We start from the raw sequence: 25,575 nt of genomic DNA, 5'->3' as shown, positions 1-25,575 counted from the left end.
TCTTACCCTCCTTCGAAGATTTTGATCCTCGCCGGCTCCCCTCTCTTGGAGGCGGGAGCGTCCTCCTCCGGCTTCCCTCTCTTCTCCTCTTCTTTCTCCACTCTAGCTATCTCTTTCTGTCCTTCCGGGGAAACCAGCGAAGGGAGGCGAACCTGGCCCACCGCAGGAATGACAAAATCACGGCTGGTTAACACGTCGTCATGGAATGATGCCCACACTTCACCGTGGCTCACTTCATCCTCGCCCTACCCGGTGACAAGGTGCTACTAGCCCCACTTTACATAAGAAGAGAAACGAATCCTCAGAGGTGAAGTCAGAACCGGGACTCTCCCAGGCCTTTCTCAGGGGAAGACCAGGCCTTCCCACAAGAGCTGCGTTTCCTCTCTTTTTTCACACTAGTCTAGGGGCTTCTGGGTACAGGTCCTCATCTTGGTCTCCCGGGTCATGCCAACCTCAGAGGAGGCGTGTGAGGAATGCTGCATACAGAAATGAAGACTTCACCTTTGAAGATTAACTGGCCCAATTCTCCTTTATACATCAGAATGTCAAGGCCACACAGCAAGTCAAGGGCATTTCTAGGGGCAGAAAGCAGGTCTCCTGAAGGCCCTGACCCCACCCCACACTGTTGCCAGAGCTGGACATAGAGAGGCTGCGCTGTCCACTGATGAGCATGTGTCTGGGGGTGGTGAGCATTTTAGGGAACCCATTCTCTCCATGAGCTATAGGCCTTGGTGTTAAGAGCTGGCTGGATAACCTGTCCCCTAGATCCTCTGATGGTGGCAGGGGTGGGTGCACCTTTAATAGGGAGCAGTGATGCTGGGCTGGGGGCTGGAGGCTGGGGCAGGCAGTGATATTCTCATCCTACTTCATGCCATTTCATTAAGGTCAGGAGGAAATGCCCTGTTTATAGCCAGTAGGAGCAGCAACTGTGTCTCCTGGTGCTGGGACAACCTAAGGACTGAAGTCCCTGCTTCAGCCACTACACCTGATCCTACAAGGGGCTGAACAGAAAAGTAGCTGATTGGGAATCAAGGAATCTGAGTTCTAGCATCACGTAGGCCACTGCATGCTGAGCCAACCTTAGGTGGACTACTTCACCTCTCTGAGGCTCAGAGTCAAGATTAGACCATCTTAGAGATTCATTCTAGGGTCAATTTCAATGATTCAGTGACTCCTGACAATCTCTTCAGAATTGGAGATGGGGAGTGGAAACCAAGTGAGGGTATGGTCTGCCGCTTCGGCAGAAGATATCTGCTTTTATGCAATACTCATGGGTTTTCAGAGCATGCTGTTTTAACTTCAATCTCAGCCTGCCATCTGGGCCATCCATGGAATGACCAAGAGGCCTCCCTCAGGTTGATGGATGCCTTCTGTCTTACAACCAGCTGTGATGTCAGAGCCAAGCTGGAGGAGGCTGGTGTTGGTGGCATCAGACACTACCAGGAAACGTGGTTGGAATTGAGCAGGGGACCAGGGATCCACTTTAAGTTTTAAAGATAATAATGTGAGTAACTACAGATAGTGATTATCAAGTGCCAACATGCCAACCACTGTTCTAAACACACCTTGCATATTTTAACTCATTTAATTATCTCTGCATTCCTATGAGCTAAGTATTTTCTATCTTATAGCTTATTATCTCTGTCTTACTGCTGAGGAAAGCAAGGCACAGAGAGGCTAAGTAACTGACCCAAAGTCAATTAGTAAGTGAGATCAGTTCAGTTCAGTCGCTCAGTCATGTCTGACTCTTTGTGACCCCATGAATCGCAGCACACCAGGCCTCCCTGTCCATCACCAACTCCCAGAGTTTACTCAAACTCATGTCCATCGAGTCGGTCATGCCATCGAAGTCATCTCATCCTCCGTCATTCCCTTCTCCTCCTGCCCCCAATCCCTCCCAGCATCAGGGTCTTTTCCAATGAGTCAACTCTTCGCATGAGGTGGCCAAAGTATTGGAGTTTCAGCTTCAGCATCAGTCCTTCCAATGAACACCCAGGACTGATCTCCTTTAGGATGGACTGGTTGGATTGGGGAACTCAAATTTGGGCAATCTGGCACTTAAGCCCTTGTTCTAAATCTATATTAAGTAGCAACAGTGCATGCAGTTGTCAAAATTTTCTCCAAGGAGAAAAAAGGAAGGAGAAACTTAGGGAATGAAATGTGGCTGCAACGTGAACTCTTGTATAAGCCTGGGATTTTCCATGGCTTAGACATGAAAAAAAAAAAAATGTATGTGACCAAACTCAAACCTGATTGGGTGGCCTAGACCTGCATAAAGATGGTTAGGAAGAGCTTTGAAATGCTGATATTGCCCAAAGGGCTTTTCCAGAGCTACTAACAGTGAATGGAAGCTATGGGATGACAAATGTCAGGTCAGTATAATAGGGAACTTTCTTAAAGTACTTTCCAAAGATGGGTTGGGTTGTACTAAGGGGTGGTGAGCACCCCATCACTGGATATATGCAAGCAGAGATCAGAGAGAGGGATGATTGTAGAAAGGCATCAAGCAGTGAGCTATGCAGTTACAGTAATGTACCAGACTGGTGAGCTTCTGGTAGGAAACATGCTAAGTTTAAGTGTTTAAGTGAAAGTCTCCAGTCATGTCTGACTCTTTGTGACCCCATGGACTGTACAGTCTATGTAATTCTCTAGGCCAGAATACTGGAGTAGGCTGCCATGCCCTTCTCCAGGGGATCTTCCCAACCCAGGGATCGAACCCAGGTCTCCTACATTGCAGGCGGATTCTTTACCAGCTGATCCAAGTGAACCAAATGATACATTCCAGGAAAAAGTTGCAGCTCATTTTAAGAAAGCAGCATTTTAAACAAATGGTTGTCAAACCCAGTTAAGCCAAATTAATTCTTTGTTTTTCTTACACTACCTTTCAGTGTTCAGTCATTAAAATAGAGGAGCAGTTCAGATCATCCAAAAGAACTTTAGAGTGAGATCTAGTTTTGAATCCAGGCCATTTACTATGTTTGGGACCTTGTGCAAGTTACCTGACTTCTTTATGCTTTGGTCTCTTTATCCATCAAATAATGATATAGAACCCTATCAATGTGGTTGTGAGGAAAAAAGTCATGTTGGGCATAGTACTTGGTACATAGTAGGTGCACTATAAGTTCTAAGTATGAATATAATTACCACAGCATCTTGGGAGTAGCCACAGCCAGTAAGAGACACAGGAGACTGATTAGTCATGATGTTTATAGCAAAAGTGGAAACCTCATTTAAGGATGTCTGTAGACTGACAAGCATATTTAGAGAATAAATTTGGGAAACAGTTTGGTGAAGAATATCCAGGCGAGCTAAGGAGAAAGTCAATGCACAAGCATCACTCAATAAAAGAGGAGGATGCAAATATAGAAGTTAATGAACATAGTTTGTTCATTTATCTACAATAAGGATTTAGTTTAGGGGGATTTATTTGGTCAAAGGATCTGTTCTAAAGACTTACTAACAGAGATCTTTAAATTTGTAGTCACTTTTACAGTCTTCTTTCCTCGAATAATTGAAAGAAGAAAATAGACTCTCTGGAGTCAGACACGTCTGGGTTCAAATTCTGGGTTTGCCAAATACTTGCCATGTGCCCTGGACCTCTCTCACCTTCTGACTCTCAGTTCCCTCATCTACAGAATGGAAATGGTACTGCTACCTCACAGGCAGTGATGAACATCAACTGGATTCAAGTGCCCAGAACAATGCCTGGCACAGTGAGGCTACTCAACCAATAAGACCAACTGTTATTCCACAAATATCAAGTCAGCATAGCACATCATGGCCTGAATCCTTATGCTGGCCTTGTCACCTGACAAGGTGACACCAGGATAGGGAGGTGTCACCAGTCTGAAGCAAACTTGGAATTATCAAATATCAATTTCCCTGAACTTACAGAGATCAAGATTTTATGCCTCATAATGCAGCCTCAAGTCAGAGGCAATGGAGGAGAAAACATGAGCATAGCCAGTGTTGTGCACTACCACCAGCATAGATGAGTCAAGCTGTGGAACTGTCACCTACTGGTAAAGAGGGATACTACAGTTAAGCTCTATTTGCTCTTCTACTCACATAAAAGAAAAGAAGAATATTTCAGAAGTCTTTTTTGTCAAACTCTAGACTCTCTGAGAAAGTCTCAAGTGGCACCAGAGAACAGAAATAGTAGATGTGGAGAATAAGAAAAGCGGGAAAAGACTAACACTATAAGGAAGAAACATGTGTTGGAGTAGCCTAAAATTCTCAAACTGTGGCAGGCATTCCCATTAGCAAGGTTTTTCAACTCAGTCTTTTGGATGAGATTGTTTCTCTGATATTTCAATGGAAGCTAATGGGAACATGGGTCACTTTAAAGTTCATTTTATTGAAATGCATTTAGTCCAGTGATATGCGGGACACTGACAAAGAAATCCAATAAATAAGGTGGCCAGTCACAGCTGATAGAGAGGAAATCTGCCCACGCAGCTGGCTCTCGTTTTGTAAATGGACCTTGAGGAGAATGTGGCTTTAAAAGCTCAACAAAGGCTTTTACAATCAGTGAGTAGAGGAAAAACAAGACTGAACTCACCTCTGTCATGCGGGGCTTGCGGGAGCTGGATGGCACAAGCCTTCCTGTCTCAGGATGTGGAGCTGTGGCCATGGTGTATGTCTCTTTGCTCACCTTCTGCTTAGACCTCAGGAGGGACAAAGCAGCTTTAGTGGAAACCCCTGGAAGGTTGGGGTTGTACAAACTTATGCACCAACCAGCGTAAACAGAGGACCTCCTATCTGCATGCTGGATGTGATTTGGCTTAATGTAGTTTAAATAGCACCAACTGACATTAGTGGTTGTGTGGAGGCTGGGGAACTGCAGTACCTTCTTTGAGTCCGTACCTTCTTGCAACTTGGCTGGTCTGGGGGGTGTTTCTGACAGAGGTTGTGAGCTGGGAGGTGCCAGTGGAGGGAGGTCAGCTTGTTCCTTGGAATCTTCTTTCTTCACACTCGATGGGAGTAATCCTCTTCGGTGAGGTTTACCAGATGGTTGGGCATATTCCTTCAAAGCCTCTGAGCCTGAGGCTGTTACATGGGGCAATGAAGGCTGAGGAAGGGGAGGAATTTCCTTTGGGTCAGATGGATCTGAGGACAGGCTGGGGAGTGTTTCTAGTTCCCTCCTGCCCTGGCCCTGGCTGCCCAAGTGGGACTTCTCTGATCTCTTGCTATCCTCGGTGCTGCTAAGCACCACACTACATGGTTTCACAAGTTCAAATTTTTCATCTGCCTTAGAAGCCTCCTCTTCCTTCACTCTTTTTTGCTGCTGGGTTTCCATGGTAAGTTCAAGGCTGCCAGCTGGTGAAAGGACACGCTTGCTTCCTCCCACTGTTGATGAACTCCCCTCCAGGCTCAAGACACTTTCTGATGCCAGGGAAGTGCCTTTTCTTTCAGGTAATGTCACAGGCACTCTCAGGAATGGAGTCGGGAAACCTCTGCTCTGCTCTTCACTTACTCCCGCCAGTCTGGGCCCGACCTTGTACACATCTGCCCCACACACAGACGTCCCCTTGCATGACGGCTCCTCGAACTTGGGAAGAGCCACAGTTGCTGAGCTGCCTTGGGACTGGGTAACCAGGATCTGGGAGAGAGTGGTGTACATGGCACTCCCATAGGACGGCATGTTGGTCTGGATGCGGACGGGCACAACTAGAGACACCATGGTGTCTGGACAGGCAGGCAGGGCCAGCGGGGGGGCTGATGTGGGTGCTGAGCAGCTGGACGGGGGAGCCACAGTGGGCAGCTGGATGTCACTGCTGTACTCTGTGCTGGGGGAGAGGCCAGGGGTTCCTGTTGCCAGTGTGGCCAGGCTAGTTTTGATCTGGGGCACGTGGCTTTCCACTTCACCAGGAAGCTGAAGGGTGAACTGGGATTGCAGAGGCAGGAAAAACCCAGAAGAAAGTGCTGAGGAGGCAGGGTAAGGCATGGGGAGAAATGAAGGGGGTTGTCGGAATGGGATGTTGGCTGGGTGAGGCATGAGCTGGGGGACGTGGAGTTGGCCTGGGTGTAGAACAGTAGGTTGGAGAGGAAGTGGGGGGGCTTGAAATAAGGAGGGAGGAAGTGGGGGCATGGAGTATGGTGTGGAGAGCAGGCTGGACATGGCCTGGGTGGGGAAGAACTCTGAAGACTGTCCTGGCTCAGGCTGTAGGAGGTGCTGGAAGGAGAAAAGGGAGACAGGTGGGGGCAGGTAGGGTTTCTCCTGCAACGGGAGCTGAGCAATGGGGTGGGGGAACACCTGCAGTGCTTCTGTGTAGGGTGGAGTGGCCCCCAGCGCTGGTCTGTCCTGCACCTGGCTCTTGCCTCCCGGGTGCCCACTGTGTGAGGCAGCTGCAGAGGAAACTAGGGGCAATGCGCCTTTGGCCAAAGATTTACTGGATGAGGGTTTTGCTTCCTCACTCTCCGGTCTTCCCTTGGGGGTGGCCTCTGGCTCGGTTTCAGGAGGCCTGCTCAGAGAAGCCTGTCTCACCAAAAAGCATTTTCTTCTCTCTGGTGGGGCTGCTGAGGCCACTGGAGCTGCTGGAGTTGGTGCCGAAGGGCCTGTCAAGGACAAGCTGCCATAGTCGAAGGATTTGCTGCGTGTCTCAGTCATATGGGTGGAGTGGGAGACGTTGGGGCTTTGTTCTGAGGCTGACCTCCGCATCTCACGGGCATGCGGGTGGTGGCTGGGGACAGTCAGCATGTGGGTGCCCAAGGGTTTGGAGCGTGTGTCTGACGAGGGCCCGGCGGCTTCAGCTTTTCCATGGTCATCTCTCTCGAAGGAGGCAGAGCGGCTGGACCCGCTCAATGAGACACTGCTCTCCTGGCTCGGGCTGCGAGACAGAGGCACGGAGGACTCAAAACTGGACTCCCCCGATGACTGGGCCATCTCTGCCAGGCGCAGTCTCTTCTTCTTGGGTGGCAGCTTCTCAGCTGGGAGCTGGGCAAGCGTCTGGCTGCGCTGGGGCCACTGGAACTCCTCTGTCTTCTCCGGCTCCTTCGGGGGCGGCTCCGGCTCTGTGTCTGGCCGGTCAGGCTCCTCGGTCACCAGGATTTCGGGAACCTGAATGTTGGGCTGGCGGACCAACCTGGGCTGCAGGGAGTGGGCCGAGCGTCCGTGTGGGGCGGGCGGGGGTGATGAGAAGGGGGCCGCAGACTTGTCTTCCCCTTCCAAACCGCCAGGCTGCTCCAGAGAGTCAGATTTCTCAAAGGAGCTGGTGTGCTGGATGACAGAAATTTCTTTGGAGGTGGTTCTCCTCTCCTTCCCTGATTCTGAACTGGATCCTGGCTTAGGAGTCCTTGGCTGGAAGCCTGCGGATCCCTCCAGGGAGGGCACTGACTTACTCGGCTCTGCTGGTGACTTGCTGGACTCCAAGGGAAGGTTCCGCGCAGCCTCTGAAGGCCCAGGGCCGCCGAACTGACTCTTTGTGGACTCAAAGCCGGGCGGCTCCTCCTCATCCCCGAGGCTCTTCTCTTTCCTCCTTTTCCTCAGTGGAGTGAGTTCCAAGGTGGTCCCCAGTTTGTAATGCATCATCTGGGACCAGGGCTCATGCTCAGCCTGGCTCTTTTCGGCCTCCGGAGACACATGAGCACCCACGGTGACTGGCTTTGCCATCTGAAGCTCTGAGCAGTAGTACTTTTTATGGGCCTCATAGTTGTCCCTTTTCTTGTACCGAGCACCACATATGTTACATTCATAGATCACCCCTTTCGTTTTCAAACCCTTCTTGGTCTTTTTGGTGAGGTCACTTTCCCTGGGTTCCGGTTCATCTACAGGTTTGGAGGCTGTGTCTTTGCTGCTGGGCCCTGCCTCCTCAGAACTGTACTCTCCGCCCAAAGGTAGTTCGATGGCCGGCTGGCGCTTGAGCATCCGGGGGTGGGAGGTAAACAGTTGACTGCTGCGGCTCAGGGCTTCCGAGTCGGCGACGTGGTCGTCGAAGGAGTAGCTGCCTCGGAAGGTGTGGTGGGGGGTACTGAGGGTGCAGGTGGCAGAAGGCATTGAGTGGCTTCTCAGCAGAGGCACAGGGGGGGTGGTGCTGGGTGGGCGCTGGAGGCTCAGCAGTGATTGTTCGGGCTTCGCTTTCTCGCTGTGGGAGGACAGTGGCTCCCGGTAGAGGCTGGATTTGGGTGACTCCATGCTGCTCCGCCGCGACAGCGAGCTCCTCCTGGGCTTCACACTGTCTATCTCGCTGGTGTCCACCACGGCCTCATTGATGGTGATGAGTTTGGTGATATGCTCAATCACCTGCGTCCGGGGCACGGACAGAGGCACCAGGCTGGGCTTGTCTTCGGTGGACAGGGGCAGGAGGGGCTGGGTGGAGGTGGCCGTCAGCATGGCAGTCCGCTGCCCGATTCTCCCGCACTTGCCAAAGATGATCTCGGCGTAGGACCTGGCATTGGTGTTTGGGGGGCTGACCTGCTGTTCGGCACTCTCAGAGCGTGAGAAATACCCAGATTCGGTGCTGCCTTTGCTGCCCGGGCTCAGAAACGCTTGCTCGTCGATCACCTTCTTCCTCTCACTCAAGCGAAGGGCCAGCTTCTGCTTTATCGTGTGGGTGTCTTCAGGTTTATGGCTCAGGGGGTGTTCAGATGAGGGTTCCGCAAAGGGAGCGGGGTCCTCGAGCGATGGGGCCGAGCTGGACTGGGACAAGGAACAGCGTTCGTGGCTGGAGCCCTGGCTACTGGAGCTGTACAAACTGCTGGACAGGAGTGGGTGCTTGGGCCTCGGGGAGAGCTCTGTGGGGTGTGCGGACGTGGTGCCCGTCTCCTCTTCCGAATCGGTGCTTTCTCCCTCGGTGGGCTCCTCAAACTCTTCCCCAGGGATCCTCTCCATCTCCAGCCCTGGGGGATACATCTCACCACCCATTCCCGAGGCCAGGCCGGCTTTGATGCGGTGGGCGTGGGACTTCCTGTGCTTGTAGAGGTTACTCTTGGTCTTGAAGGAGAAGCCACAGGGGCCGCAGGGGTAGGGCCTCTCGCCTGTGTGTGAGCGGATGTGTTTCTGGAGCACGCTGGGCTTGGCACAGGGGCGGCTGCAGTACTGGCATATGTACTTGCCGGGCTTCTGTGGTTTCCTCTCCTTCTTGTGTGCCTCTTCCGTGGGCTTCAGGGAGACCTGGGAGGGACGGGGCACAAAGACTTTGGGGATGCCAGGCAGGTCCTCGGGAGGAATGATGGAAGCATGCGAAGGGAGGAGCTGGCTTTGAGGATGGAGCCCAGGGGTCACAAAAGAGCCTGAGGGTCCAGGTCTCATGGGGTCGACCAGCTGCCATGTGGACCCTTCTAGGAGATGCTCGGGTTTGCCGGGCGACATGAATGCTGGTGTCAGAGGGTGCTGCGGAAGCTGGGAGATGTGGACCGAGGCTTCAAGGGAGGACCTCTTGGGGGGTTTCTGCGGCTGGCCTGTTTTCTCCTGAGAGCCTTCCCTAAGAACCGACGAGGGGCCTGGGAAGGGCTGCGGGGCTAGTAGCTCTTGGAGGGGGCCCTCTTGAGTGGCGGCGGTGCTGCTGCCAGGGTACGGGGCGCTGGATGAGACACTGGTCTGAATGGCCTCTCCTTTGGTCAGCCGCTTCCGGGGACTTCCCTCAGCCTTCTTGGTGCCCTTGACACTTTGTTCAGGATCCATGACCTCCACAGGACTTCAGATGCTATTCAGGGAGGGTCGGAGCAGGCCACATTTATGAATAATCCAAACGTCCCAAGGAGGCGTCTGGCTTGGGTAACATTGGTCAAGAGCTACGGAAGTCAAACCCAAGGTGGTTTGGGGAGTTTTTTAAATTTTTTTTTCCAAGTGTCACTGGCTACAAGTGGACTCAGGTCAGGTCATCAGGGCCCAGACTATTCACATTGGTGAGGCATGGCCCTCTACTTCACAGACAGAAAATGCACCAGCACTTTCTGCCTGAATGTCTGTTGTGGAAACGTCATGAAGGATGTCAGAGTCGCCATCATATTGTTTCAGTTGGCAGTGGCAAGTGGCCCCCCACAAGTTCCCCGTGTGCTATGCGATCTGTGGACGGCTAGAGATGGCCGTGAGCATGGTCCAGGCATCCCTGGTCCCGGCACAAGAGAAGCCACGCTGGATGCCGTGGGCAGCTCCGTTCCAACTCTTCTGCCCTTTCGTCTGGTGTTGGAGATGAATGGTCACGGAGGGGAATTCACGCTCTTCTACTTGACCAAAGCACACACACAGAAATACACACACAAAGAGAAGAGAAGAGAGGGTTACTGCAACTCATCCACAGCTCATGCAGCTCCAGTGAGACCTGGTGTGATCCCTAAAGGTTAACCAGGGAGACGCAACCCAAGCCCACAGCCCCGGACCCTGTGCACCAGAGCACTCTTGGCACCTCCTCTGCCCACATTTCCAGAGGAGCCGGTGACTCTGAATGTCCACTGTGGTTCTGATGACTGTGGCTCTGTGGGGCGTCAGGAGCAGAATAGACTCTGGGAACCATGGGGGCACTTAGGGATGACAGGCTTGGATTCTAGTCTCTGCTCAGAGAGTGACTCTAAATGGGTTTCAGCTCCCTAAGCCTCAGTTGTGTCACCTATGAAATGAAATAATATCTATGAAATAATAGCAATTCCTGGCTCAACTCCATCTCGAGCTGCAGTGCATCCAACATGAAAATGGACATGGATGCCACTGGATGAATGCCAGCTGGTCCCGTGGCCAGTGCAAGAGTTGGAGCTGGTTGGTCATCTGGAGATGAGCTTTCTATGAGAGGGACTGTTCTCAGGTTAGTATTTCTCTCTCTGGCCCTGAGTTCTGAAGGTATCCAGGCTTATGGCTTTGCAAACTGTTGCTAACCTACCTCCCAAGCCTGGTGTTTAATGAAAAAGCTAAAACCACCATCCCTGCGGTGGTTCACAGTCTAACACAGGGTGACCTCCAGAGCCACTAAGCAATACCTGGAAGGTCATTCTGGAAGCTTCCTCCACTTTCCAGCCTTTTTTTGTCCAGTCAGTGGCCCAGGGATACCCTAGAAGGGGCTCAGAATAGAGGTCCTTGTCAAACTGAGGGGCAAAGCTGGTCAGAGGGGAGCCCCAAGTATGTCTGCCCTGCCAGGGTTAGCTGAAAGTTGGGCAGCCAAGGCTTCCTGGGCTCTGAGGGCATTGCAGGGCCCTTTTCCCCAAGAGCACAGACAGAACTTCAAAGCTGGACATCACTGTGAACTTTGTCTCACCAGCCATCTTACTTTCCAGTGAGTGAAACTAAGGACTGCAGGGGGAGGGTGGCCTGTTAAGGTCCTATGTGCTTAAGAGATAGGGTCTGCACTTGAATCCTGGCTCCCTACTGCCAGATTTTATTCCCCAGCCACCTCGCAGGTATCCATACCCTGGGTGAGGGTCTGAGAGAGTGACCAGTGTCTCTGTAGCCTTCTTCCCTCTCCTGCAGGTGTGCTCTGCCCCTGGCATACTGATCGCAGGCACCCTTCATGACCTCACCTTAATTTTCATTGGGTGTTTGCTGATGCAGTCTTAAAAAGTTCCCACTTTCTACTTTCATAGAATACTCTGAAAGACTCAAATAATGGTTGCTCAAATGGCAGGACCTCAGACATACTGACATGCCATGGAAGGGCAGGGAGTTCAACAGCTAGCTAAAAAGTATATTCTATAAAGTTATTCCTTTTTTGTTTCATTTTCATCTTGGTTCTATAAAAACTTCAATATCACTATAATAAAATTTTATAAATATTTTTAAAAGAATGACAAGCTATAAATCCAGATTAAAAAATCTGTAAATAAGAATGACAAATCAGAACAAAGGAAAGTGTAGATAAGGCAGGAGGTCAGGACTGGTGAGATGGAAAGAGCACTGATACAACAATCACGAGGGCTTACAGTGCTTCCACAGTTCAGCTATACACTGATATCTGAGACTCTGGGCAGCCAAGGAGAAAAGGGAGATAGGGTCCATTGTAGAGTCATTATAACCAGAGAAGAAGAAAATATGTACGTTCCTTACAGGAGGCAAAGCATTACTTGAAAAGAACTTTTTCATGTGGTACTTCAGACAGGGGCAGCGAATGATGCATGAGATCACCTATGTCTTCCAATAACATCCCTCTAGCAAATGCTATGACCAACCTAGACAGCATATTGAAAAGCAGGGACATTACTTTGTCAATAAAGGTCCATCTAGTCAAAGCTATGGTTTTTCCAGTAGTCATGCATGGATGTGAGAGTTGGACTATAAAGAAAGCTGAGCGCTGAAGGATTGATGCTTTTTTTCTCTAACTGTGGTGTTGGAGAAGACTCTTGAGAGTCCCTTGGACTGCAAGGAGAGCAGACCAGTCAATTTTAAAGGAAATCAGTCCTGAATATTCATTGGAAGTACTGACACTGACGCTGAAACTACAATACTTTGGCCACCTGATGTGAAGAACTGGCTCACTGGAAAAGCCCTTGATGCTGGGAAAGATTAAAGGCAAGAGGAGAAGGGGACGACAGAGAATGAGATGGCTGGATGGGGGTCACTGACTTGATGGACATGAGTTTGGTAAGCTCCGGGAGTTGCTGATGGACAGGGAAGCCTGGCGTGCTGTAGTCCATAGGGTCGCAAAGAGTCAGACATGACTGAGCAACTGAACTGAACTGAGCAAATTCAGTGATTGAGTTTCTTCAGTGGAAGGTCACAACTCAGCACAGGCTATTCTTTGAACAGTCAAAGCCTCCTCTGACCTAGGCAGAGAGCATCTTCCCAAAGCAGGATGAAATTGGGAAAGGCAGGGAAACTTCATTTCATCATATTACTGTAAATAGGGTGGCCATGTAAGATGTCCAAACTAGGGCACTTTGGAGAGTGAAAGGGGTACAACTAACCATTCTGGAGGAGCAACATGAATAAACCACGTCATCTCAGGCAAACCAGAACGAATGGTTACTCTTACAATCAATATTTACCTTGTGATCCAAACCAGGCACAAGCGCCATATCTGGGAGTCTGGCATAAACTTTGATCTCTGCTATGAGGACCAAACTGACACCGTAGTCTCCTATGGATCCTTAAAGACTGGGCATCTAGTCCCATCCCCTTACTTGACAAATGAGGAGACTGAGGCCTAGAGAAATAAGGTGATTTTCCCTAAAGATTGCAGAGTGATGGTGGCCAAGGCAGACCACCCCGTGCCGCCCGCTCGCTGGTCAGAGTTCATCCCCACCTCTGTGAATAACTGGGCACCACAGCCTATGGTTCTGTGGCACTGCGGGCACCATAGTCTATGGCTCCCTGTTCTGTGAAGGCTCCGGCTTGGCCCCATGGGAGGTGGCTATATCCCCGGCGAGGAGTGACTGTGGTGACCGGAGGCTTAACAGTCAGGGGGCCTTTCAACTTATGTCTTAACCTGGCTGTGGCTGCTGGATGGTAGAAATGGGGAGAAGACTGAGGTTGGGGAGTCCATCCTGGTGGCATTACCCCAGGCCTTGTTTATCCAAGCTAATGTGGGCAGAAGCTCCGAGTCATGGAAAAGTCAGATGAGGCAGCCAGCACCTGCAGTGTAGACAGAGAACTGTGCTCTGGGCTGGTCTGTGACTCCTGGGCTTGGCTGTACCTGTGTGAGGGGAGGAGGCCCCTGGGTGCTGTGGATGGATAATAAAGCATTGACTCTACTTACTATGTCTATTGACCCTTTTATGCAAGGGTCTCAATGTACCCCCAAAATACTAGCTAGTGGTGAGCTTTGCTTCTCCCGATGGACGAATGACTGAGTGGGGAATGATCAGTCTGAGTGACAGTTGGCCAAGGAGGACCCTACATTGTGTTTCTCTCTTCACTGAGCCACAAAGGCGGGTGGGGAAGCGCCCAGAGGCTGGGGCTTGGAGCAATTCCCTGGCCAGGCAGGAGGGCGGGGAGGATGAGGGAGACAGTCAGGTGACTGCTGTGTCATTAGGTGACTCACTGGGCCAGCACCACCTGCCTGGGGTCAGCATCCAGGTTGTACCTGTGAGCAGGGCCCGGCACTCTTCTGGAGAGGGCCCTCCTGCTGGGGCAGCCTCTGGGGCAGGAGCAGGCAGGACATATCAGCACCATCGGCCACCCAGATCATGGAGTCAGGGAGGGCTGAGAGCCGAAAGGCCCACCCCTTCACTCTGCACAGAGGGCCCCTGAGCTGCGGCAGACAATGATGGGCCCAGGCAACACAGGTCCTCGGACTCCTGGGCCAGTGCTCTCTGCTGCCTTGTTCCACACCCCGTGACACATCAGAGGTCCTTAATACAAGAGGCAGTAGGAGGGGGCAGCTGGGACTGGGTGCAGAACTGGGGAGAACCTACAAGAACTAAGAAGGCTTCAGCCTTGGAATAGGTTACAAATCACACTGGCATCAACATTCTTTTACTTAACTCTTTAACCCCTTTAGAAGGACCATTTCCAATCTCTGTGACCAAATGATGCTAAGAAAATGGCTCTTTTCTACATTCTGTACTTCTGAAGGTATGTGTAAAATTTTAATATTAGCTAGAAGTAACAAAAGGAAAAGTTGCCTCTGCAGAGAACTGGTGAGCATACCTGTAAAAATCACCAGTGACACGAGGTCAGAGGCAGGGGGCTTTCCTTACAGGCCCAGAAGCTGGGCCAACAGAAGTCTGAGCCTCAGGCCAGGGAAGAATGGATGTCCTCTGCTGATGGTGGCAGAATGGACCTGGGGTCCACCTTGCCTGCTACTAAAGTCACAGCCCTCAGAGCTCTGGCTTAGAAACCAGCTTTGGAACCATGAGAAGAACCTGAGTTTTAAGAGCCAGCTGGCTAACATATCAGACAACTTGACTCTCACTTCTGGAAGCTTCCATAGGTCTAGCTAGTAGGATATCCCAACACGGAAGAGAGTAGGGTGCTGGGGCTGGAGCCACGAAGGCCTCAGGGGAGGAGGATGAGGGGCAGGCAACAGGGCTGAGGCCTGAAGTTCTGCAACCAACTGGATACCTCTTCTGGATCCAAGGCGTGGGGACAACAAGGCCGTTGCCCAGAGTGGACCCCCACAGAGGGAAGATAGGAGGTGGGCTCTATCAGGTGGTCAGTTTCACTAGTCCTGGCCGGAGGCCAGCCTGAGTCTGCATGAACTCTAGACTAGGGAGCTTGAATCACCAGCCAAGATAGACGAGACTCAGGCAAGACAGGGACAAGGGCCTGGAGTTCCGAGGGCTATTAGGTCAATCCATCCCAGACCTGGAGCATAAAGTTCTTATAATTTAGTTACACGTACCCATGGATGCATGCACACCAATATGCCAAAATCTGGTAAAAATTTTACTGACCGTAAGTAATAAAACACACTGATGTTAAAAATACCAGGAAAGTAAGCCTTTTGCTTATTTCAGAAGCTGAAACCCAGCACAGAAGGCCACAGCCTAGATGGGAGGCAAGTAGTGTTTTCAATTAAGAACCCAGCATGAAACCAGTGGCCTTTCTGAGAATCTGTGTGTATGACACTGTGTCTGTGTGTGTATGATATGGGGCAGAAGTCTTATGCAGCAAACAAAAGTGAAAGTGACTGGGGGCTCAGATGGTGGCAAGAGAGAGTAAGTGTGAAGATGTGGGTCTGGAGCCTAACAGGAGAGGTTGTCAGAGAGCCAGTGAAGGAAGTCTGGACAGAGAGTGGCCAAAGCCACTGGTGGGGCTCTGGCTGGTAATCGGGAACAGGGCAGAGCCTGAAAATATCTCCCACTAGCCACTCCCCATTTTGTTTTAGCAACTGAAGCCGCTGGGCATCAGTTGAGTCTCTTGTCACCCATGTAGGTTGCATCTAGCAGCATCCTTTGCAGCTAGTTCTGGTCAACAGCTGTAGCTTGCAGGTCATGGCCAGAAAGAACAGTGTCTGCCCTCCATGTCCTCATTTGCTCAGGAAGGAACCTGGAGGCAGTAGTGGAGGTGAACCTGACTACATTTCATAAGGCTACAGCTTCCATAGTGATTCCTCTAATGGATCTGGGAAAAGTAAGTTGAAAACCTTCTGGAAAGGATTCACCATTCTAGATGCCATTAAGAACATGTGTGATTCATAGGAAGGGGTCAAAATATCAATAGGAGTTTGGAAGAAGTTAATTCCAATCCTCTTGGATGGCTTAGAGTTTATGGAGAAAGTAACTGCAGATGTGGTAGAAATAGCAAGAGAACTAGAATTAAAAGTGGAGTCTGAAGATGTGACTGAATTGTTGCAATCTCATGATAAAACTTTAATAGATGAGGAGTTGCTTCCTAGGGATGAGCAAAGAAAGTAGTTTCTTGAGATGGAATCTACTTTTGGTGAAGATTTTGTGAAGACTGCTGAAACAACAATAAAAAATTTAGAATATTATATAAACTTAGCTGATAAAGCAGCAGCAGGGTTTGAGGGGACTGACTCCAATTTTGAAATAAGCTCTGTTGAGGGTAAATTCCTTTCAAAGAGCACTGCATGTTACAGAGAAATCGTTTGTGAAAGGAAGCAGTAAATTAATGTGACAAACTGCATTGCTGTCTTACTTTAATAAACTGCCACAGACACCCTATCCTTCAGCAACCACTACCCTGATCAGTTGGCAGCCACCAACATTGAGGCAAGACCCTCCACCAGCAAAAGACTATGAATCACTCACTGAAGGCTCAGAAGAGGGTTGGCATTTTTTAGCAATAAAGTATATTTTAATCAAGTTATATACATGGATTTTTTTTTTGGCATAATGCTATTGCATACTTAGTAGATTACACTATGTGGTGGTTTAGTCACTAAGTCGTGTCTCACTCTTGGGATCCCATGGACTATAGCCTGCCAGGATCCTCTGTCCATGGGATTCTCCAGGCAAGAATACTGGAGTGGGTTACCATTTCCTTCTCCAGGGAATCTTTCTGATCCAGGAATCGAACCCAGGTCTCCTGCATTGCAGGAGGATTCTTTACCGACTGAGCTACAAGGGAAGCTACAGATTACACTGTAGTGTAAATATAACTTTTATATGCACTAAGAAACCAAAATATCTGTGACTCACTTTAATTGTGGTGATCTGGAACCAAACCCACATCTTCAAGGTATTCCTCTAACTGGCACATAGCTGATGCTCAAGAAATAAGAACAGATGTTGAATCTAGAGGTCAAAGCAGGGTCTCCAAAGAAGTCAATATGATGCTTCACCACCCAGCTAGTGGTACAGCCTTTCTAACTTCCCCAGACAAAAAATACATTGGTTCCCAATCTGGGCAGGGTAGTGGAGTCAAAAGAATAGTCGAGAGATGCTGCCACTGATGGTGGCAGATTTCAAGGACATGACGATCTGGGACACTTATCAGATTGAACCTTTCATATCAACCTAGGGCTCAAACTAGAACTGAAGACACTCATGAATTAAGTCATTACAATCTTGACACACAGATTGGCTGGTCTATCTCCCTGCTTCTATGCTGCACTAGATGGTTCTCCTGCTGAGGCTGGAGATTTTGGAGGCTCCAGTGTACCTCGTGGTCACTGGTTTCCTGTGAAATGATGACAGGTCAGTGAGGCCCAGGGCAGGGCAGCTCTCAAGGGGCCTGAACCTGGGCTTCCATTACAGTCAAAAGGATGAATTGCATAAGCACATTCTGTCTTCAGACTCACAGCACTTTGTACCCATCATCTTCATTTGCTTCTGGGAGGAAACTGAGGCCCAGAGGAAAGACATGACCTGCTCATGGAGAACCAGCTAGGTGTTCGGGCCAAACTGGAGAAAATTTCTGAACCCTCCAATTTTCCGTTTGGGGCCATGTACCCTGAATGGCAGGGACGGCCTGACACTGATTAAGCTTCCCTGGGAGTTCCGCAGGGGCAGACAGATCTGGGCTGCAGGGAGGATGGCAATTAGGGCACCTGAAGAGAACCAGGGGGCAGAACACCAGGACTCTTCACCATGGCTGGCTTGCTTCCCAAGATACTCCCCACCTGTCTCAGGGTCTGTGAATTCCCTCCAGCAAGGGCAGAAGAAGAGGCCTGAAGTCAATATGCCTGCCATGGAACCCCGTTACTCATAGGGGAAGCCCCTGACACAACTCTGCTGTATGACCCTCAGCATTTTCTTGCCTTGTCCACCTGCGAGAGGTTGCCTGCACTCCTTGGCATCTGGCCCCTTCCATCTTCAAAGTCAGCAGTGGCTGACTGCATCTTTTCACACTGAATAACACTGACTGCCCTGCCTCTCTTTCATCCAAAAGGGCTCTTGTGATTACGTTGGGCTCTGCCTAGATAATCTATAGGGCTTCCCTGATAGCTCAGTTGGTAAAGAATCTGCCTGCAATGCAGGAGACCCTGGTTTGACTCCTGGGTTGGGAAGATCCACTGGAGAAGGGATAGGTTACCCACTCCAGTATTCTTGGGCTTTCTTTGTGACTCAGCTTGTAAAGAATCCACCTGCAATGTGGGAGACCTGGGTTTGATCCCTGGGTTGGGAAGATCCCTTGGAGAAGGGAAAGGCTACCCACTCCAGGATTCTGGCCTGGAGAATTAGATAATCTATAAAAGTCTCACCACCTCCACATCCTTGATTTAATCACATCTACAACATGCCTTTTTTCAAGAAAGGGAACATGTTCATAGGTTCCAGTGGTTAGGATCTGGACATCTTTGGGAATCATTATTCTGCTTACCACAGTGATAGCTCAGTATTTTTAAAATCTGCATTTCTTGTTCTCTAGTGAGGCTTAGAACTTTGCATAAGCTTATTAAGCAATTATTTCATTCAGGGAATTATTTTTCATATCCTTTGCTTATGTTCCTAATGAATTATATATTTATTTCTTTATACAAACTCTTTCAATATTGGGGATATTAATCTTCTCGATATGAACTGCAAATACTTCTATCATTCGTCTTTAACTTTGCTGAACAGGAAAATTTTATTTCTATGTGGTCAAATGCATCATCAATCTTTCCTTTTATGACTTATAGGTTTTGTGTCCAAGATTATTTTTTTAGAATGTCGCCCACTTTTCTTCTAGTCCCTTTATGATTTATTTTTTCTTTCCTCTCTCTCTGTCCCTCCACCCCTTTGTTCCTCTGTTCCTCCCTCCATCCTTCCCTCCCTCCCTTCCTTTCCATTTCTATCGTGGCTCCATCTGGCATTTATTTTTGTGTAAGGAGTGAGTAGAGATAAAGCTTAGTATTTTTTTTTAACATAGCTAACCAGTTGTCCTAAGAGTATTATTGAATAGTCCACCCTCAGTCTGCTGAAATATCCTGGGGCATCTAAAAGCACAGGTTCTAGCCCCATTCAGATCCACTGAAACAGTAATTATGGGAAAAGGGCCCCAGAATCTGTATTTTTACAAAACTCCCTATGTAAAAATCTGACATAAGCTTCTCTACAGTCTACTATTTGGGGAAACTGATGGAACTCCTCTAATTATCTCCTCTAACTAATCACCTTGCCTCTAGGTCCTCAATGTTCTTCCACTCCACCCCACCATTTATTGCAGAAAGCGAAATCTCTTTGATTGCCAACCTCACCAGGCCTCTCCCTCTGTCAAGAACTCTCAATAGCTCCCAACCACAGGGAGATGCAGCCAATGGTGTTTCAGCCTCATCACAATCAGGCCCCTCCCAGCCTCCTCTCTCCATCCTGCACTTTGACTTTGCATCACCTCAAACCCACATGCTCTGGACCTCTCTGCCTGATCACATTGTTGTTCCCCAGAGAACAGGCAGAGAAAGGAGCCTAGAAGGCTAATTCCACAGAGGAGTCAGGGAATGCTTCCTGAAAGAATCTGTGCTTGAACTGGGCCTTGAAAGATAGGGACAATGTTGATGGTTAGACTTGAAAGAAAAGGATTCTAGTCTCAGAGGGAGGTACAACACTTGCAGAGCTCAGGAGGCTGGGATGTGGTCACAGCGAATGTTGCATTTGCAGCCTTTCTTCCCTCCCAGGCTTGGGGCTCCATGTGCAGGCAGGGGCCCCACACTATGCTAGAGGTGGGGCTCAGGGTGTGGGCAGAAGTTTTCACAAGTTCCCTCCTAGGCCCTAGAATGACAAGAAAAAGCCTCAAACTCTGGCAGTTTGGTTCTGCCAAACAGATCTTCCAGCTGAGCTGGGGTGAGTGCTGACCCTCAGAAAGCAGGTAGAAGGCACAGTCTGGTCCTATGGGGTGGCCAGGAGCAGGTTGCTGGGCTGGATCAGGCTTCCTGATGACCAGTCCCTCACAATAACTCTCTGGCCTGGATTCACTCATGTAAAAACAGGCACTGCCTCGAGTCTGACGGATTGCCTGTGCTAGGAAGAGAAAGTTTTCCACTAATCCAACAGGTCAAATAGTGCTACTTCCCTGAGAAGCCTGAGACATCTGCCTTGGATCAGACCTGTGTCTAAACCAGTTCATCAGCATCTTCCTGGAAAATTTGTGTCTCTCTGGACTGGGCAAAGGCGGCCTTATTTACTTTTGTATTTCAGTGCTGGGCACTGGACCTGAATAAAATATTTAAAATACTTGAAAAATACTTAAGTGAGTATCTGCTACATGCCTAAGCTATACTAAACATAAACATATTGATCCTCATACAGGTTCCCTTTTGCAGAGGAGAGGCCTAAGGCTCATAGAGATGAAGCTATTTGCTTCAGATGATACAAGAAAGGGCAGAGGTAAGATATGAACCTTGAGTTTAGACCACAGCCTAGAAAACCCCCGAGAGCGCTGACCTTGGTCAGAAGGGCCCAGGTGGGTTCTGCCTTCCTTCCCAGCACCCCAGTTCCTCCAGGAAGTCTTCCCAGTTAACCACAGCCATCTCCACTTGCGCCAAAGTCTCCTCCCTATGTGCAATCACTCTGCATGACCCTGTTAACCTCAGGGCTGAGTTTCTTGATACATGCTTTTTATCAGCTATGAGTGGTAGATTATTCACTGTCTGGGCAGCTCCTAAATCATTTCCCTTGGATGATTGTCTGTGTTTCTACTTTTCCTTCTCTTCCTCCCTTCCAACTCCAAGACCCAGACGAGATTTGAAATTTAAGCACACTGGTTGAGAAGCAAATTCTATTTATAGCAAAGAGAAACCTAGGTAACTCCAGGTGAGTTACACCTGGCTAATGTTTGTCTTCCTGTTAGAAAGCCCAGGGATTGAGGGGGAATTAACATCATGGGGGAGGCACTGGTCTCCAGAGACATCCCCAGGAGAGGAGAAACAGGTTTGACAGTCCAGACCAAACAACAGTGCAGTCAGAACTCCACTCTGCCAGACCTGAGGAAGCCCAGACTTAGCGCTGATTATTTGTGGTTGTGATAAGTAACACAAAGATGGTCCTAACAAATGCCTTGTATCTAAACCAAACAACTGAACTCTTAATATGTGTCAGGGCCATTCTTAGTGTTTTACACAATAACTCTTATCAGGCAGGGATCATTATCATCTGCATTTTACAGATGAGAAAACTGAGGCACAGAATCACAAAGTTGGTAATGGCAGAACTGGAACCTGAGCCTGGGCCATCAGTGACCTCTGCCATGGAGAACTTCAAGGCAGCTGGGGCCAAGCCAGCCTTGTGGACAGGACTCAAGATTGAATCACTCCTAACACTTCAGATCACCAGACACTGTTCCCAGCAAGTCCCTCCCATCCTGTGGACTAGCCTTAAGAAGAGCTTTTTTCTTCCCTTTCACTTAAAAAAAGTATCTACTGTGTTTAACTCTTGTTCCCACTGAGACTAAAAATGAACTAAGGTCAGGAACTGTAGCCTGAACTCAACAAGGGCCCAGTGAAATCTAGATGATTGTAGTTAATTAATCTATGGAGATATCTACTGTCAAAAGTCTAGTTATCTATCCACCCACCTATCTTGTTATTTATTTATAACCTCCTTGTTCCAGTAAGGATTAAAAGAGCCTCCTGGACACCTGTGAGAACTTCGTGAGCTTCTGAACTTAACTTGACCTGCTTATCTTAAATGGTCCAGGAAGTACTTATGTGTGAAAGAGCCTGAAATGAAAGCTGGGCACAGTCAGGCAGACTTGCCTTCCAGCCATTCACATCCTGCCAGTCGCTCATGGATGCTGCCTAAGAAACACCTGCACTCCACATTTGTCCCAGTGACTTCTCTCTCATCGGTGGTCAGCAGGTCTAGCTGTTCCTTTGACATCCTCTTGTTTCTACACAAATGTCCATGGTACAAAAGGAACACCTGCCTACAAGCTTCCTAGGTAGTTAAGGTCCTTTGGTTCACTCTAAAGGGTAATATATAGAACACATTACAACACACATAACACACGTTATAGAATAAATTCTATAAGGACAAATGACCAGAGAAACTGGGTGATATACATAGCGTATTCCAAAGTGGACAATGACAAAATAGGGACTACCTATGGTCTCCATCATTCCTACCCACATGGCAAGATGGCCATAACTGCACTAGTAATGTGCAGTTATAATGATCGCTTTGAAACTCATTTATTCATTATCAAGTATTGCATGGACCTTCTCAATGCCAGGCCAGTAATATGAAAACAGACATAAATTATAGAGCTTACTATCCATATAAAGCTACAGTAATCAAGATAGTGTGGTATCAACACAAGAGAGAGAACAACAACAACACAATCAATGGAAACAACAGAGTAAGAAAACAGACCCCAATATACACAGTTACCTGATTTATAACTAAGGTATGATTGCATTTGCCGAGGGAAATGTTAGTCTTTTCAGTAAATGGTGCTGATGCAATTGGAGCTATATGGAAAAGAATAAACCTTGGCTATACCATATACACTTTTCACTTTCATGCATTGGAGAAGGAAATGGCAACCCACTCCAGTGTTCTTGCCTGGAGAATCCCAGGGATGGCGAAGCCTCGTGGGCTGCCGTCTATGGGGTTGCACAGAGTCAGACACGACTGAAGCGACTTAGCAGCAGCAGCATACCATATAAAAAAATTAATGTGAAAAGGATGATTGGCCTGAAAACAAAAGATTAAAAAATGAAGCTTGTAGAAGAAAACACAAAACATATCTTCATGAACTTGAGGCCAGCAAAGATTTCTTGCATAGTTCACAAAAAGCAAACTCATATAATCATAAGAGAAAGGATTGGTAAACTGGGCTTTATTAAAATGAAAAATGTCTGCTCATCAGAAGATAACAAAAACAGAGTAAGAAGACAAGCCAGAGACTGGGAGAAGATATTTGCAATACATATTCAACAAAGGACTCATCCAGAATAAAAAAAAATTCCTAAAAATTAATTTTAAGAAGGCACACAACCCAATTAAAAATGGCCAAAGTTAACCCCAAATGTAAGAGCTAAATGATACAACTCTTAGAAGAAAACATAGGGGAAAATCTTTACAACATTGAATTTACCAACAATTTCTTGGCTATGAGACTAAAGCACAGGCAACCAATGTGAAAATAAACTGGATTTCATCAAAATTTAAAACTTTTGTGCACTAAACGACATAATCCAGAGTGATAAGGCAGTCTACAGAACAGAAGAAAATATTTGCAAATCATATATGTGATAAAGGGTTATATTCAGAATATATAAAGAACTCCTACAACTCAAGGAAATAAAAAAACAAACTACCAAATTAAAAAATGAGCAAAAAACTTGAGCTCCTCCAAAGAAGATAAACTAATGTTCAAGAAGCACATGAAAAGATGCTCAGCATCACTAATCATTCAGTTCAGTTCAGTTCAGTTGCTCAGTTGTGTCCGACTCTTTGTGACCCTATGAATCGCAGCATGCCAGGCCTCCCTGTCCATCAGCAACTCCCGGAGTTTACTCAAACTCATGCCCATCGAGTCGGTAATGCCATCCAGCCATCTCATCCTCTGTCGTCCCCTTCTCCTCCTGCCCCCAATCCCTCACAGCATCAGGGTCTTTTACAATGAGTCAACTCTTCGCATAAAGTGGCCAAAGTATTGGAGTTTCAGCTTCAGCATCAGTCCTTCCAATGAACACCCAGGACTGATCTCCTTTAGGATGGACTGGTTGGATCTCCTTGCAGTCCAAGGGACTCTCAAGAGTCTTCTCCAACACCACAGTTCAAAGCATCAATTCTTTGGCACTCAGCTTTCTTCACATCCAACTCTCACATCATATACGCATTGGAAAACCATAGCCTTAGACGGACCTTTGTTGCAAAGTAATGTCTCGCTGCTTTTTAATATGCTGTCTAGGTTGGTCATAACTTTCCTTCCAAGGAGTAAGGGTCTTTTAATTTCATGGCTGCAATCACCATCCCAGTGATTTTGGAGCCCCAAAATAAAGTCAGCCACTGGTTTACTCCCATCTATTTCCCATGAAGTGATGGGACTGGGACCAGATGCCATGATCTTAGTTTTCTGAATGTTGAGCTTTAAGCCAACTTTTTCACTCTCCTCTTTCACTTTCATCAAGAGGCTTTTTAGTTCCTCTTCACTTTCTGCCATAAGGGTGGTGTCATCTGCATATCTGAGGTTATTGATATTTCTCCCGGCAATCTTGATTCCAGCTTGTGCTTCTTCCAGCCCAGCGTTTCTCATGATGTACTCTGCATATAAGTTAAATAAGCAGGGTGACAATATACAGCCTTGACGTACTCCTTTTCCTATTTGGAACCAGTCTGTTGTTCCATGTCCAGTTCTAACTGTTGCTTCCTGACCTGTATATAGGTTTCTCAAGAGGTGGGTCAGGTGGTCTGGTATTCCCATCTCTTTCAGAATTTTCCACAGGTTATTGTGATCCACACAGTTGAAGGCTTTGGTGTAGTCAATAAAGCAGAAATAGATGTTTTTCTGGAACTCTCTTGCTTTTTTGATGATCCAGTGGATATTGGCAATTTGATCTCTGGTTCCTCTGTCCTTTCTAAAACCAGCTTGAACATCTGGAAGTTCACGGTTCACGTATTGCTGAAGCCTGGCTTGGAGAATTTTGAGCATTACTTTACTACTATGTGAGATGAGTGCAATTGTGTGGTAGTTTGAGCATTCTTTGGGATTGCCTTTCTTTGGGATTGGAATGAAAACTGACCTTTTCCAGTCCTGTGGCCACTGCTGAGTTTTCCAAATTTGCTGGCATATTGAGTGCAGCATTTTCACAGCATCATATTTCAGGATTTTAAATAATTCAGCTGGAATTCCATCACTTCCACTAGCTTTGTTCGTGGTGATGCTTTCTAAGGCCCAACTGACTTCACATTCCAGGATGTCTGGCTCTAGGTGAGTGATCACACCATTGTGATTATCTGGATTGTGAAGATCTTTTTTGTACAGTTCTTCTGTGTATTCTTGCCACCTCTTCTTAATACCTTCTGCTTCTTTTAGGTCCATATCATTTCTGTCCTTTATGGAGCCCATCTTTGCATGAAATGTTCCCTTGGTATCTCTAATTTTCTTGAAGAGATCTCTAGTCTTTCCCATTCTATTGTTTTCCTCTATTTCTTTCAATTGATTGCTGAGGAAGACTTTCTTATCTCTCCTTGCTATTCTTTGGAACTCTGCATTCAAATGGGAATATCTTTCCTTTTCTCCTTTGCTTTTCACTTCTCTTCTTTTCACAGCTATTTGTAAGGCCTCCTCAGACAACCATTTTGCCTTTTTGCATTTCTTTTCCATGGGGATGGTCTTGATCCCTGTCTCCTGTACAATGTCACGAACCTCCATCCATA

General features: G+C 48.0%; 1 protein-coding gene across 9 annotated transcripts in view; it reads right to left on the bottom strand.

Moving 5' to 3' along the window:
* The window catches only part of HIVEP3 (HIVEP zinc finger 3), a 541,174-nt gene that overhangs the window by 48,755 nt on the left and 466,844 nt on the right, over positions 1-25,575 (bottom strand). For 8 of the 9 annotated variants that reach the window (XM_043461701.1, XM_043461703.1, XM_043461697.1 and 5 more), the window contains 2 exons: positions 4,562-10,164; positions 7-152 (listed from right to left, as the gene is read on the bottom strand). In XM_043461701.1, coding sequence (XP_043317636.1) covers positions 7-152; positions 4,562-9,622 — 5,207 coding nt within the window. In that variant the 5' untranslated portion in view covers positions 9,623-10,164. Of the gene's footprint in view, positions 1-6; positions 153-4,561; positions 10,168-25,575 lie in introns of those variants that run through there. The other variant, XM_043461704.1, reaches the window with a different exon arrangement.

This window comes from Cervus canadensis, chromosome 2, assembly GCF_019320065.1.
Source record: "Cervus canadensis isolate Bull #8, Minnesota chromosome 2, ASM1932006v1, whole genome shotgun sequence".
Taxonomy (NCBI): domain Eukaryota; kingdom Metazoa; phylum Chordata; class Mammalia; order Artiodactyla; family Cervidae; genus Cervus; species Cervus canadensis.
The sequence above is the reverse complement of the archived record's forward strand: the minus strand, read 5'-3'. Positions and strand labels throughout refer to the sequence as shown.